This window comes from Camelus ferus, chromosome 3 (assembly GCF_009834535.1).
Source record: "Camelus ferus isolate YT-003-E chromosome 3, BCGSAC_Cfer_1.0, whole genome shotgun sequence".
Classification (NCBI taxonomy): domain Eukaryota; kingdom Metazoa; phylum Chordata; class Mammalia; order Artiodactyla; family Camelidae; genus Camelus; species Camelus ferus.
The window spans coordinates 94,781,452-94,798,079 of record NC_045698.1 but is presented as its reverse complement, the minus strand read 5'-3'; the positions used below and the strand labels follow the sequence as shown (position 1 = coordinate 94,798,079).

General features: G+C 34.1%; 1 protein-coding gene across 3 annotated transcripts in view; it reads right to left on the bottom strand.

Moving 5' to 3' along the window:
• Positions 1-2,793: 2,793 nt before the first annotated feature.
• SMAD5 (SMAD family member 5) overlaps positions 2,794-16,628 on the bottom strand; it is a 40,419-nt gene continuing 26,584 nt past the window's right edge. Inside the window, exons 5-8 of one of the 3 annotated variants that reach the window (XR_004318725.1) lie at positions 11,226-11,447; positions 9,151-9,407; positions 5,865-7,837; positions 2,794-3,955 (exon numbers count right to left, since the gene is read on the bottom strand). Coding sequence is in view for 1 of the 3 variants with exons in the window: in XM_032476807.1 (XP_032332698.1) it covers positions 7,694-7,837; positions 9,151-9,407; positions 11,226-11,447 (623 nt within the window). In the remaining 2 variants the exon portion in view is untranslated. Of the gene's footprint in view, positions 7,838-9,150; positions 9,408-11,225; positions 11,448-16,628 lie in introns of all 3 variants that reach the window. The other 2 variants (XR_004318726.1, XM_032476807.1) reach the window with 2 other exon arrangements.

The window sequence follows — 16,628 nt, the reverse complement described above, 5'->3', positions numbered from 1 at the left end:
TGAAGTACAAATACAGGTCGCTATATTCTGTCTCTCAAAAGCATTACTTGGGTGTCCCACCTGAATGCAATTAAAAGTCTGTTCCTTGGGCACAACAGTTGGGGGTGATATTATAAGATCTAAACCAGGGCACTAAATCAAACTACAGGGTTCTTAACACTGCCACCTCTGTAAGCTATGGAATAAAAAGTATACTCTTTGGCGGGAGGGGGTGGGTATTTTCTCTTGTCAAATACATCTAGAAAACTATGCCCTTTCAACTTTCTCTGGGAAAATATTAAATGTCAACATGTTAAAGCTCCAACTTGACTGTTAATTTTGTAGGTTCTCTAAGCAACAATCCAGGCACTTGACAATTTTGGGGCAAAGGTCCAAAAGTTCAAAGAGAAAGAACAGATACTCTAATTTCTAATTTCTTAGTTGAGTTTCCCCCTTTCCTCTCCTTTGAGGCATGCAATAAAGAGATCTAATAAAGTGCTGAGCTTCAATCCAACCAATTAAGAATAGTCTTATTATATAATTTAAAGCTAAATTCTAGCATAAAAAAATCACATCTGACTTCAGTACTCTCATTCATTCAACAAATACTCGAGTGCTTACAGTATATGAAGAACTGCTCTAGCAGTGGGAACACAGGTCTGGCCGCAGCTTACATTCCCATGAGATGAGACAGTCTATAAACAGAGTAAAGAAAATATGTAGTATTTTGGATGGTGATAAATGCTATAAAAGATGAAAAACTTTTTTTTTGTTCTCCTTATCTTCCAAGATCTTATTTTCCTTCTATTTGATGTAATACATTTTGGAAAAGTCTGCCATTAAACAAAATAAGAGAGAGCTAGCTAAGAGATGACAACGCTCTCTAAGGTATACAGAATTCAAGAAACACTTTGGAACCAAAGCAATTCCTCTGAGAACCCTTTCAGAAAAGGAGCTACAGTTTCACCCATCATCAGCTAAATTTGTGTCAAAGAGAGGAAAGGACTGATGGAGAGTGATGACATGAGCAGGTTAGAAGGATAATACGCATAAATGTTAATGGTTAGCTATTGGTTTGGGATTTTTAGTTTATACTTTTCTGTACTGTTAAAAGTTCTCAGCATTTACCTCACATAAAAGTATTATTTAATATGAAGTAGCAGGTGAGGGGAAAGGGGTAAGAGATTAAGACAAAGTATAAGGAAGCTTTCAAAATCCATCCCAAACATCAAAAAATTGCTTCAGGAAAGGTCTCTCACAGGAACTACACACACATCAATTTGAAACAATATGGATAATACAATCTTAACCACCAACCAAAATCCCCCTTCCACCTCCCACTCAACATACTTTAAGATGGAGATGTTTAAAAAAACTCTCCTTTGTATTTTCCCTGTAGCCCTTTTCCCCTTTAAAATACAACCACAAGAAGTGGTTTAGATAAAAAGAACACAAGATTTTTTTTTACCAGTTTATTAAACATAGGCTTACAAATTCAACAACAAAAAATACTGTAATATTTAAAATGTTAAATAGGGGGAAAGCACTTTCTTATGGCCCACTGAGAGCCTTCTTATAAAATATGAACTGAATCAAAACAGCTGTAATATGGAGTAGCAACAGCCACTGAGTCTCACATCTACAAGAAAACCGAAGCAGCTGTCACAGCTGATCTCTCTGTCACCCGAACTGTTTTGGTTATAGCAATTTGAAAACTATTTATCTTAAATTGGAGAGAAGCCAACACCTCTCACTGTTCACTGAACTCTTTTGCCAGAACAAATGTTTTAAAAATATGCTTCTAAAAAAGACAGCGAAGTTGCTACTAAATACCTTACTAAATGCCTTACACTGGAAATTAAAAAGGCAAAAGAAGAAACTGATTTGCAGAAATGGATTATTTTGATGAAGCCATAGAGAATAAGAGCTTTTATATTTATTCTTTTGGGTTATTTAGTTTGTGTTTCTCCTAGTGGGGGGACATGGATTTTCACTATCTCTTTCTAATTAGAATGAGTTTGTGTTTCTTGTATATAAAACACAGAAGGCGGTAAAAGTAGGCACTTGGTGGGGATGACAGAAATATTTGACTTTTAATTTTTTGAAAAAGGAGAAAATTAAGAAAAACAAGGCTAATTCACAATGTGGGTAATCAAGGGTTAATCTACTAAGGTCAAGTAGCATCAGAAGGAATTCCTCCAAATCAAAGAAGTAGAAGAAATATAACAGTAATAATAATAATAATAGTAATAGTAATAATAAGAAGAATTCTTATGTGGCAGGCACTATTCTAAGTACTTTAATTTTCCCCCAAATCCTATGAAGAAGATTTTTGCTTTACAGATCAGGAAACTGAGGCACAGAGTAGTTAAGCAACTTGCCTAAGGGCACTAAGGAGGCTTGAGGCCCAGGACTTAAACGCAGCCAGGCAGACTCCAAAACCAGCTCTGCTAAGAGCTATTCTATGTCCTAATTGTCCAGTCAAGAACTCTAATTTTAGATAGATCTAAAGAAGAGGAACTAGCGATTAAACTAAAAAACCCCAGGCTCTAGATTCAAATCCTTTTTCAAAACAAAACTAAACTAACAAAGAAAAACACATCAACTCTCTTACAAACAGAACAGAAAAACACATCATTCTGAGCAAACCTCATGCTGAGGGAAAAGGCACAGTATATCCATTCTCTATTGCTAGTGCACGAACACAGATAATGCAGCCACAGTAACTGATAATTTCATTCTTTTTACAACTCCACACAATGAAACATGTTAAGCTGAAACAGAATACCCCCCCAAACAAACAAAAAACACACATTAAACAGATTTGAGATTTATTAAAATAAAGTATTAGCAAACAATATGCAAAAACAAAGTTCTTAAGAGTTATGGCTTTGAAAAGCACAATATAGTAAAATCTAATATATTTCATAAGTATCAAAAGATAACAGAATTGAAGTTGCTAGAATTTCATTTTCTACAACATAAACAGAAGCAGAATAAGTAAGAAGCAGACCTATAGTGCAGCCATTGGTTTGGTCTTTATCATCTGCATATGAAATATCTTTTTAAGAGAACATGGGCAGGTCCATACAAATACTCAGTTTCCATGATTACCATCCTACCCAATTTAACATAAATGATTTTCAAAATGCAACTTTAACCAACCAGTTTAAGAAGAAAAGCACTTGCCCAACTATTATCTTCAGCAGTCCCTATAGTTACAATACTTTATGAATAAATCAAAGCAACATTATCTCCAATGGTATTAGAAGGGAAAATCTGACTCTAAAAGATTTCTTCTTTACTTGGGATTGTTTGGTCTTACTGGAGTTTTGTTACAGCTAAACACCAGCTGGTATTAATAAGGCACTACCTATCAATGGGGTAAAAAAAAAAAACCAAACCCAAAAATCTACCTCTACACAAAATTTTGAACTTTCAAAAAATAGTATCTTCAAATAAATTCTTAAAGGACAATGGTTTAAGATAATTTTAAGAATTTTAAGAACTGAATTATTTAAATGAGAACCACACTAACCTTTTTACTCTGCCATGAATGACAGATGAATCCTGCTCTGAGACTGGATCTTTTCAACAAAACAACTCATCAGTTGTTTGACAGCGATTGCTACCAGCAAATATTACAGCATAAACTTTTAGGAAAAAAAACAAAACCTGATACATTAAATCCCTCTCACTGGTTTTTTTAAATCATCCAATTTTAGGATAACATTTTGATTACAATAACTGCATTTTAGAAGACAAGTTTCTATTATGAAAACCCAAGGCAAAAAGGGCTTGACAAATACTGTTACCTCTTGTAATTAGGACATGCTAACCTGCAATCCAGTGAATTACAAAGAACTGTCCAAGTTTCTGTCCAGCAGGTAGAATTATTTATGCAGAAGAAATGCCTCAAATTCTCACTCTCCATACATGCATCTTCTGTGAGAAGAAAATCTCTCCAGATTCCCACCTGTATCAATGAGGAAAAAAGCTGCTGTTCTCAGGCATCAAACCTGAGATCACCACCCCAAAAGCTGGCCTCCTTAACATCTGAGGAGATGCCCATAAACCACTACTTCAGAAAACTTCCACCCATAAAAATCACCGAACACTTCTAAAACCACCAGACTATCTACTACCTTAAAAGGTTCTTGCTTATCTAGCTGGTGGATATGAGGACACACATCTATATTCCTACCCAAGAGACTGAGGATTTAACTACTAAGACAAAAAAGGGCTCTGACCCTCTTAAAAGTTAACAGGTCCAAAATTTAAATCATCACTGGAAGGTGAATTTAATAATTATCAAAAGATTCTTCCTTCTTTAGAAAGTATAAAAGATACTAATATATTTTAAGTGGGTAAGTGATAATGATCCAAAGTAGTATTAAGCAAGTAACTAGAAAAGGTATACAGAAATGGATCTAAACTGGTGTATTAGATGCTCTCTGTAATAGAAGTATAACACTTAAACAGGTACTTTCAAACTTCAAAGTTTCTCTGCTACTGGCAGGATATCATTTTTGTATAAACTTTCTCCTTCAACAGAACACTATTACAGGGGAACTGTTTCCCTCCAGTACCCTAAGATAATACTGAAGATCTTACAATGAGAGCCCCAGTCCTTACCTTGACAATAGATTTCAGATCTGAATACTTACAGATCATTTTATATCCTAAAATAATGTCTTACTCCTAAATGTTATGAAAAGTATAACATAGCTACATTTGTACTACTACTTTCTGTACTATTATAGGTATAGGTTTAACTATCCAGTAATCTTACTGTGGATTTCACCTCAGCCAATTCTATTATCATAGTTTCTTTATATAACAAGAAAATGTAAAAAATGATCTATATTCTGATGTATATATTTGACATTTAGATTGATGTCTTCCTTAAACTGTCTCTAAAAATTCACTTCGGTAGATCAATAATATTGATCTAGTTTACATTCTCTAACTTAAGCCAGGTAATTATGTAGCAATGTTAGTCAAATGCACCTCCTAAATTGTTTTTTTCCCAAACATCTTTTTGTTGATTTAATTCATTACTGAGATTAATTTTGACTCTATTCCTCTTTTTGCATTTACCAAACTGGTTGTAATTTTATTATTTCCAAATTCCATCTTTTCAGCTGGCATATATACTGTACATGCCATAAATTGTGATTATTCTGGTATGTTGATGTTTTTATAATTTGACTATGAACCATTCTGGAGATTAAATAAAAACTTTAAATTGTAATTTTCTGAAATGGTTTCTTTCAAAGGTGCTTTTTCATTGGTAGAATTTTACTTAGTTTTTAAAATCTCAGGCAATTTTTATTTCCCACCCATTCCTACACTGAGTATCCTCAGGAATTATAGAGGCAGCTAGATTGAATGAAGTTTGTATGTAAAATGAAGGGGTGTGGAGTTAACTTTTAGGAAATACAACAGGTTTATACTTCTCCATGAAATTCTTAACAGTTAATGGCTTTATTGCTGTCATTCATGAGACACAATCCCTTAGGAAAAAACACAGAGAAAGCCAATCACAGAAAATCCTGCTAACCCTAAAGGTTGTTACATGAATAAAAACAACTGTTAATGAACCCAATTGAAAGCATTAATAAAACAATTCAATAGTTTCCACCAGTTCAAGCCCACTGAAGTTGATTACATGTATCTGTAATTCAACCTGGGTGGTTTTTCTACAAATTTGTTCCAAAGATTGTGCCTTGAGCCTAATACGTAAAAGAATGATGTAAATAGCTAAATTCTACCACTAAGCAAATAATTCTCTTTCATGTGGCTGACACAATTCTGGAAGATTGAGAATTCATATCATGTAAAACTGATGTTTAAGGCTCTGGTGACAGAAAGTTTTCTCTTACCTAGCAAAGGACTGTAAGCTGAAAACACATATGGCACTTCATCTGAGAGAACTAAAACCATCCACTGGCTGCACTTTATAAAAGCAATAAATAATGTTACAGGAACAAGAGGAATCATATTCTCCTTTCCTCAAAAAATGCATTTTTTTAATTCATGAAAGCAGAAAGGGCAAAGCAGAAAGTCAAGCCAAACTAACATTTTAAACAGAAGATTGACATGGCTCCACGTACTTTCTAAAGGCATCAGAAAATAAGGTTCTTCTGAAAGGTAAATTAGGTCATTTTTTTCCCCAAAATAATGTCTTTGTTCTCATACCGTAATTAAGTGTCCATGTGACTGCTTCCTAGAAAAGGAGGTTAAGAGTCCTTTACTCAAAGCCCTTAAACATGATTGATTAAACAGTTATTTTGGAGTTTTCACGTCTTTTCTCTCTGAGGATTGTAAAGACAAGCATCCACATAGGTGCTAAAATAAAAAAAAAGGAAAAAGACAGAGGATGCATGGTAACTGAGAAAACAGTCTGTATTCTTTGATACATGAGTATTCTTTGATTTGTGAACATTTTCATATCAGCTAGCTCAACAATCACTGCTAACTCATGTAAGCATCAGATCTGTGACCTCACCCTATGGGCCAGAATGAAGATGCTCCTATGGCCGCAGGACACAGATCCTTGCACAGGGAGATTGATGCAAGTAAGAACAATGGGATTAAGTACATGATTTTCCAACATTAATACTATCTATAAAACTGCAGGGAATTTAAAAGGCACCTTAAGTTGGAGCTATAAAATAACAGTCTTATAATGTAGGTTGAAAATACAACAAAAGATAGAAAAAGCATAACTTCCTACAACTTTAATCTATAAATTGCAGTGTTTGTTAATACAAAAGGGGTACCAAAAAAGTAAGGATGAGCATCTAAGTCCAAGTCACTTGAGTGTGTTTCACAAAAGGTTACATTAAAAACTGTCACCCATCAAAGTGCAAAATAAAAGATTAATGCATGCCAAGATTAGAGTTCTTACAACATTGGCCAAAAGCAGCAAATATAGCTGAACAAGGCCGTGCACGCACTGTCACTAGCTATAAAGTAGTTCTTATGACAGATTCTGAATAAATGACATACTGGAGATCTGTTGTTTGCAATAATTCTTTTCTAAAAAGGAAATGTTTTACAAAGATATACTGAATCAAGTCACAATACATTGACAAACATTTAGCTGTATTAAATGTAAATTTTATGTCATTTAGAAAACTTTCACTTCGCTTTCACTGAACACTACTTGTTAGAGCAGTGCATGGTGTTCCTTCAAAAAAGATTTTTTTATAGTTTCTTTTAAGCCCCTACCATATGCTTTTATAAAACAATAGAATTACACTTTTTTAAAGTCGGTAGGACAAAGAAACTGGCAAAAGTATAGCTTCTAAAGAATCAAGAATAGAAGGGAAGACTTTTCACTGAACACCCTCTTACATTGTTATAATTTATCATGTGATGTATTACTTTTCAAAAAAAATTAACAAAAAAATTGTTGGAACAATAAGGCAAAAAGTATGTTCCAGGTTAAGATCAATGCCGAACTTCTGAACTGGGGCACAATACTTACTCTGCATCTTTCACAACACTTTTGAGAGTTAATCACATGAACATGAATACAAACAAATGTAGATTTACCACAAAATACAAATGTATTGGTCACAATTATGTAGAAAAAAAACAGGTTGTAATATCTGTTTTCCATGTAAGCTCACAGTATCTGTACTGAAAGTTTCCCTAAAATTAAAACAAGTCCACTAATAATGTAGTTGAAAAATATACTTCTGCACTATGAAACAGAAGAAATGGGGTTCAGAGGGGAGCCCATTTGAGTGAGGACTTTATCCAGCCACTGAAGAGGCCCATGAAGATGAATCTCAATCCAACATGGGGTGCTGGTAACATCCTGCCGGTGATATTCTGCTCCCCAGCCCTATGGAAATGAACAGCACAGCAAATTGCTCTTTAAACTGTCAATCAGTCTAAATCAATTTTAACACAGTAACAAAAATACACTTTAACAGTAGAGATACGTAGAATATACTTAAAGGAAAAACTACCATAAAAACCAATCTTAGCATTCACTATGGAATTAAAAGCAACACAATAGTTGCATCATTATAATAACATATAAGCCCCTTGGAGCAAGATATGTAAGTTCACAGTAGATTTTGTTAACAAAAAGTATTTGATTTTCAGGTTTTTTTTTTTTTTTTTGAGTATCAGATAAGGCATTGTAGATGTGATCAATGCATATAAATGTAATTAAAGTGGCAATCACATAACATTATCTTTTAAGATGGGAAAATACTGGGATGAACTGAGCTGGAACACTTTAGCCTAAAACTACAAAGAGTAAAACAGAGTTTTTTCACTTTTATTTGCCTGGATTTATCAAGCTCCCTGCTTTACTGCTTATAGTAGTTCTGGCCTAGGAAAATTAGGCAGGTGTGGCAGGGGTGAAATGGGGGTAGTAGATTAAATATGCAAAAGTCATGTCTCTATAGAGGGGAAGGGAAATGCCTTCAGGACTATGATAAACTGCTGCAAAAACGGACCTATAACAAAGCAGCAAGGAAAACACTGGGTTGTGGGACTGTGGGCCAAAAAGAAAAAAACTACACACAGCATTTGACACTAACTCTTCTTTTGCTAAATCCTAAGGATCAAGTCGACACAGCCTAAGTTGTTTAAATATATCACTAAAATTCTTTCCAAATTTTGCTCATGAACCATCATCTTTGGAATGCCAATAAAATTAGGCCAAGAGCAAATGATAAACTTGAAAAGTTCTTTGAACCAAACTTCCTTAAAAATAAATTCTTAGTAACAGAGCTTAGACACAAGGAAAACAATTTTAGTATTGTAAAGAATTCTTTCAGTCACAATCTAATGGATCTAATAATATCTGAAACTACTGAAGCTAAGGAACTTCAGCAATTCTAATATTAAATGCTTTCTGTTATTTAGTCTTTAACTGAGATCGTTATAAACTCAGCCTCTATTCAATATCAAAATTAATATCTATATCAGGCACTTTGTAATGTCTGGATTATAAAATAATCTTAGACCAATCATGTCATTTGAATTATAAATTAAAGAATTTTATTTAAAAACTTATTAAATCAGGTCAAAAGTAATTACCACCTTTCACCTAACAAAGAATTCTAAAAATTTTAACCTACAAACTTATAATATACACATTTACAGTGACTCAAATTAAGCTACAGGTCACAATCCACTTACCTTAACAAAACTCATTCGAATGGTACACATTTTGGTGAGCTCATATACTGCCTCAAACCCATGGTTGACAGACTGAGCCAGAAGCTGAGCAAACTCTTGATTGTTAAAAATTTTGAGGCTGCAGCTGCTGGGAATCTTACAGACAGTGGTAGGATGAAAGCCATGATGAAAGTTGCAGTTCCTACTCTGTACAAATATGCTGCTGTCACTGAGGCATTCTGCATACACCTCTCCGCCAACATAGTACAGATGAACACCTTAAAAAGACAGGCAGTACAAGCGTCAACGGAACAAAGTAGTATAATGAAAAAAGGTTGTTGTATGAGGCGAGACAAAGAACAACCACTATAGCAACGGTCCTTAGATAGAAGCTACCACTAGATGGCCTTATGCTGCCAAAGATAATCAAGAGGTAAATGTTTGCCTACATCTAAAATGATCCTCAAATAACTAAGACTTAAGCCTCAAGTTGGCAGCATATTAGGTTATCAGGTTATCAGTTTTCAAGTTTTTTTTCCCCCTTCTCTAACAATCATTTGTGATTTCTATGAGGAGAAGCAACGGCAAAAAGTCCCCCAAAAAGCACCTTATTAGAAGTCCTTTCAAAAGAATGCCTGGTGCTATCAACTATCAAGAATACTTACTTGGCAAAGAGTTTTGCATTCTTTTTGCCAATGGAAAGGACAGCAGCATTAAAAAACAAAAAAACAAAAAAAACACTAAATTACATATGTAATTTCAAGTCAGAGGAAGAGATTTCAAAGGGCAGATTTATTTTACTGTACTTCAAAAAAGTTTTTGGGATTTAAAAAATATATCAACATTATACAAATTTAGGTTTAATATTTTAAAATTCAAGCTACATAGCTAAAACTGAAGTTGTTTCCAACTTTTCACTACTGCAAACAGAGATAAAAAAGACCGTTGTACATACACACTTCTGCACACACGTGTGTCACAGACTGGCACCAGGCTGTGATATTAAAAACTATGTTTTGTTTCTGAGCAAATAAAAAAAATCTGTGGAAAAAAGGGTCCTAGAACTGTATACTGGGAATAAAGGGGAAATTGATTCTAGAATTTAAGAATTCACCAAGTAGGTTTCTCTCAAATTACTCTACTTCAGTATGAAAAATCAATGCATAGAAGTGAGGCATTTTACCTAAAATACATGGCAAGTTGACAGTTAAGTCAAAAAAGAATGGAAACCTTCTTTCCAACCTATTTTTGATCATGGTATTTTTCTGAATATTTTCCATTAAGAAATCACATCACAATTACAGTTTTTCACCTTTTGTTCCTAATCTGGACCAAGATTTTTCTCAAGTAAAAGAAGCAAAAAGTAGCAAGTGGCAGAAACAAAACTTCTTAAAAGACAGGCAAACGACTCTACCTAGGATAGGTTTACTTCCCAACCATCTGATGCATGAGACACAGACATTGCATTGTAATGTTTTTGGAAAGTTCCTTGTTTGCTGCAGCAACTGTCTAGCAGGATGAATTATAAATAAAACCTTGTTACCTGAATTTAAAAGGTGGGAGGAATGGCAGTAAAGCCACTGAAGACTGACATCATTCCAAATGGATTTCCTACCAGTTACCCTATTCCTCCACATTATGGAAATGCTTACAACTCATTTCAACTCAAAATTTTCCACAAATACTGTAATTTAAAAATTCTAATCTTCACCAGCTCTCGTATATTCCACAAATATTTGTTATATATGTACTATGAGACAGGCATGGTTCTAGCTGCTGAAGATACTGTTATGAACAACATAAATTCCTGTAAATATATTATATTCCAGTCAAGAAGACACTCAAAAAAAAGAACAACAAAAAACCATAGAAATGGTATGATTTCAGAACCTAAGTGGTGTGATTTCAGAACAAAGAAGAAAAAACAGGCAGGATAAAGAGAAGATGACTGATTATGTCTCTATTTAAATCTGCAACTTGAAGGCAGAAAGGCTTTGAGCTTCTTTGTGTGCCCTAGCACCTTACACAATGCAGACTACAGGATAAGCACAACAAATGCATGAATTCAAATGAACGTAGGGAAATGACAAAATTACCTTTTCCAATATGTCGCCTAGTATTTTCAATTGTCGAATTACGATTAACATTTGACAACAACCCCAAACAGAATCTACTTTTGTTATTTGAAGGGTCTGTGAATCCATCTACTAATACACTAGTAGAAGATGCGTGAAAAGCTTCCCCAACACGATTATTTAATTCATAGTAGACAATTGAACACCAATGTTTGGGCTCTTCATAGGCAACAGGCTGAACATCTGTGAACAAACCAGACAGAAAAAAACATTTAATGAGTCTCAGAAACTCCAGGTTCTGCATGTGTTTCCCCTTTAAACCAGCCCAAGAACTATATGGAAAAGAAAGTTTTCAGATATTTCACTGAAGTCTCACTGTCCTTCCTGGCTTTTAGTCTGTATCAAAAAAAACTTTTTAAATTATACAAATACAAGGATAGGCAACATCACATTTTAAAATGTTTTTCTAGTAGACTCTAATCCAGGTTTAAATTTGAGATGATAAACCTGTTTAAACAAACTGAAAGATTTAACTATACATGTATCTGTAAAATTATTTTAAACAAAAATTTGAACTAAAAAAAACTAAGTGAGACTCTCAACAAACTAGGAATAGAAGGGAACTTCTTCAACTTAATATGAAGAACATTTACAAAAAACCTACAGCTGACATCATACTTAATGGTGAAAAACTAGAAGCTTTTCTGCTGAGATCAACAACAAGGCAAGAATGTTTTCACCACTCTTTCAACACCATACTGGAAGTCCTAGCTAAAGCAGTAAGACAAGGAAAGGAAATAAAAGGTATACAGATTGAGAAGGAAAAAATAAAACTGTCTTTGTTCACAAATGATATGAGTGTCTATGTAGAAAATCTGAAAGGACTGACAAAAAAATTCCTGAACTAATAAGCAATTATAGCAAGGATGTAAGGTTAATATACAAAAGTCAATCACCTTCCTATATATCAGCAATAAACAAATGGAATTTAACATTAAAAACTCATTATCATTTATATTAGCACCCAAAAAATGAAATACTTAGGTCAAAACTAAACAAAATAGGTATAAGATCTATGAGGAAACTATGAAACTTGAAAGTAAAAAGTTAAATAGCTAAATAAACATGGAGATATAATTTAGACCATGTTCATGAGCAGGAAGCCTCTAAACTCTCAACATGCCAGTTCTTCCCAACGTGACCTATAGTCAATAAAATTCCAATCAAAATCCCAACAAATCATCTTGTTGAAATCAAAAAACTGATCCTAAAGTTTACACGAGGAGGCAAAAGACCCAGAATAGCCAACACAATATTGAAGAACAAAACTGGAAGGTTAATACTATCCAACCTAAAGACTTGCTATTAAGTAATCAAGATAGTGTAGCACTGGCAAAAGAATAGACAGATAGATCAAAGTAACAGAATAGAGAGCCCAGAAATAGATCCACATAAAAATACTTAACTGATCCTTGAAGGACCTCCATTATTTCTCCAGTAATAGGAAAAAGACAGTCTTCTCAACAAATGATACAAGAAGTGACATTCACATGCAAAAAAAAAAAAATGAACCTAAACACAGTATCTTACACTCTTCACAAAAATTACCTCAAAATGGATCACAGACCTAAATATAAAATACAAAACTAAAGAACTCTAGGAGATAACACAAGAGAAAACCTAAATGACCCTGAATCTGGTGCTGACTTTTTAGATACAACACCAAGGCACAATCCATGAAAGAAATAACTGATAAGATAGACTTCATTAAAAATTAAAAATTTCTGCTCTGCAGAAGACACTGTCAAGAAAATGAGAACACAAGCCACAGAAGGGAGAAAATATTTGCAGAAGACATATCTGATAAAAGACTGTTATCTAAAATATACCAAGAACTCTTAAAACTCAACAAGAACGAACAACCAAATTTAAAAAGTTAGTAAAAGACATGAACAGACACCTTAATGAAGAAGATACACATATGGCAAATAAGCATATGAAAAGATGCTCCAAATCATATGTTATCAGGAAAATGCAAATTAAAATAGCAAAGAGATACTACAACACACCCATTAGAATGGCCAAAATCCAAAACAATGACAACACCAAATGCTCGTGAGAATGTGGAGCAATAAGAACTTTCATTCACTGCTGGTGGGAATGTAAAATGGTACAGTGACCAGTTTACTTGTTCCTTACAAAATTAAACATACTCTTACCATACAATCCAGCAAATGTGTTCCTTGGTATTTACCCAATGGAGTCAAAAAATTTTGTCAATATAAAAATTGCACACAGATGTTTGTTTACAGCAGTATTTATTTGCAACTGCTAAAATTTGAAGCAACCAAGATGTCCTTAAATACGTGAATAGATAAACTGTGGTACACTGTAAACCAGAATATTATTCAGCACTAAAAAGAAATGTGTTATCAAGCCATGAGAAGACATGGTGGGGAGAATTTAGATGAACATTACTAAGAGAAGAAGCCAATCTGAAAACGCTACAATTGTAAGATTCCAATTACATGACATGCTAGAAAAGGCAAAACTATGGAGACAGTAAAAATATCAGTGGTTGCCACAGGTTAGGAGAGAGGGAAGGATGAAGAGGTGAGCACACAGCATTTGTAGAGCAGTGAAATTATTCTGTATGATACTATAATTATGGATACATGTCATTATTCGTGCCAATCCTCAGAATGTACAACATCAAAAATGAATCCTTTGAAAAAAAAAAAAGAATGAACCCTAACATAAATATGGATTTTGGGTGACAATGATGTGTCAGTGTAGGTTCATCGACTGTAATAAAGGTACCACTATGGTGCAGGATGCTGGGGTGGGGGGCTTGTACACGTATTAGGGGAGTGGGGGTATGTGGGAGTTCTGTACTTTCTGCTTAAATATGCTGTAACCTGAAACTGATCTAAAAAATAAAGTCTGCTGAAAGAAAGAGAGAAAGAGAGAGAGGAAAGAAAGAAGGAAGGAAAAGAAAAAAAAAACACAACTAAGTGAGCATTATCTTTCGGTAAAAGGTAGTATACATTTTAAACGTTAAGTGACAGAACTGCCCAAGGAAAAAGGTTTGTACACAATATAAAATATTGGCCAAATTCTATTAGTGTAAAAGTCAACAACTCACAATGGACACAATGGATAGGAGGGACACATGGAGATCTTCATCCAGCACTAGTAGGGTGTCTTTCTTGGAGAGGAAATCAGGCAGAAAGTCATGGACTCTCAAATTTTCTTTCAAGAAAGGCAGAAATTTAAAGTCTAAGAAAAATTTAAGAGTGGTGACATGGTCTATGTTGGCACCGCAAAAGAATTAGTTAACTTTTAAAGCTCAATTCTGATTATTCAATCACAAAGACTTCAGATGGGAAGAAGAGAAAAAAATAAACCAGTGAGGACTCAGAGAGAGAAGTTCTAACAGTTCAGATTTTAACAAAATTTATATATAAGATGGAACAAGGAGAAACCCATAAGCAAAGACACAGACAGATGAGTAGCAGGAAGTTATAAGAATAGTGTTCAGCAAAGAATAAAGCCAAGAATGAGCAGAAGCTTGTAGGGAAAAAAAGCTAAACAAAAAAGACAATTTTGGTTAGGAAGGAAAAGAAAAGTTTTGCCTCTGCTCAAGGCAAAGGAAATATTGTTAACTGGTCATTCAAGGCATTGCAGTTTAACTTTGATTTCCCTTTTGTTACTTGTCAAATTAAAAACAGAAAAAAAAACCAAAATACAACTGAAATGAGAAACAATTTTGGTGAAAAAAGACATTTACAAGGGTGAGAAGACTTGATTGCCAGGTTCTTCTACAGCGACTCAGTTGTTTGGCTAATAAATTATATTCCAAGGACTACCTAATATACAACACTATTAAACTGTACTCTCTGATCACTGGAAGATAAGGCGAAAGAAGAAAGGAAAATGCTAGGTGGGGTAAATACAGTCCATATTTTCACAAGGAGGATGATAATATCATTTATTGGGTATTACCTGATGCTGTATGTTAAGATCATTACAGATATCATCTAATTCAATCAACATACTAATAATTTCTGTGTATATATTTTCTCTATTTATTTTACAATTGGAGATTCTTAGACTCAGAGATTTTTTTAAGGCTACCCTAAGTTGCAAAGCAAATAAGTAGAGATGCAGAAATTCATGTTCTGAGACATTTTGCTCTAAATGAAGGTAGAGTCTGAATTGTCAACAATTTAGTATGACAAAATTCCTACATAAATTCTAGACCCTGAAAAAATAAAGATATTATTTAAACATTAACAAGATTATTAGGGAGGGGCCTGAAATTTAACTATTCTTAGGAATAAGGGCTCCTGGGAAAACACAGTAGGACATACAGTTACTCCATACCATCACAAACACAAACAAAAACAAAACACACTGAGACACCATTCTTTGTTGAAATACATAAAATGGCAGTGTCTTACTTACCCTAAACTTGTAACAAACTAGGAAGTTTAAGGTTTCAAAGCAAAGTGGCTTTTAAACCACAATGAGACACCACTTCAGACCCATAAGGATGTTATTAACAAGTGTTGGCAAGAGTTGGAGAAATAGGAATCGTACTGCACTACTGGTGACAATGCAATGGTGCAGTCACTAAGGAAAAATTTGGCAGTTCCTCAAAGAGTTGAACAGAAATATCACAAAATCCAGCAATTCTACTCCCAGGTTTATAATACCAAATGAATTAAACAGCAGAGACTCAGATACCTAAACACCAATGTTCATAGCAGCATTGTTCAGAATAGCCAAAAGGGGTAAACAACCCAAATGTCCATCAACTGATAAACAGATAAACAAAATCTGATATATACATACAAAAGAATTTTTTCAGCCTTAAAAAGGAATGAAATTCTAATACATGCTATGATATGGATAAACCTTGAAAACATAATGCTAAGTGAAATAAGCCAGACACAAAAGGACAAATAGTACATGATTCCACTTAGATGCTGTAACTAGAACAGGCAAATTCACAGATGCAGAGCAGCCGAATGGTAGTTAACAAGGGGGCAAGGGAAGGGGGAATAGGGAGTTATTATTTAATAGGTACAGAGTTCTGTTTGAGATGATGAAAAAGTTCTGGAAATGGACAGTGGCAAAGGTTGCACAATACTGTGGATGTACTTAATGCTAATGAATTGTACACTGAAGGACCCAAAGCAAAAACTAACAGAACTGAAAGTAGAAACAAATGATTCAACAATAATCGCTGGGGACTTCACTCTCCACTCTCACTAACTGACAGAACAATTAGAAAGAAAATAAGCAAAGACAGAAGATTTGAGCAACACAAATTTCATCTAACTGAAATCCATAGATCCTATGACATCCTACAACATCAGAATATACAATTTTTTCAAAAGCACATGGAATATTCTCTAA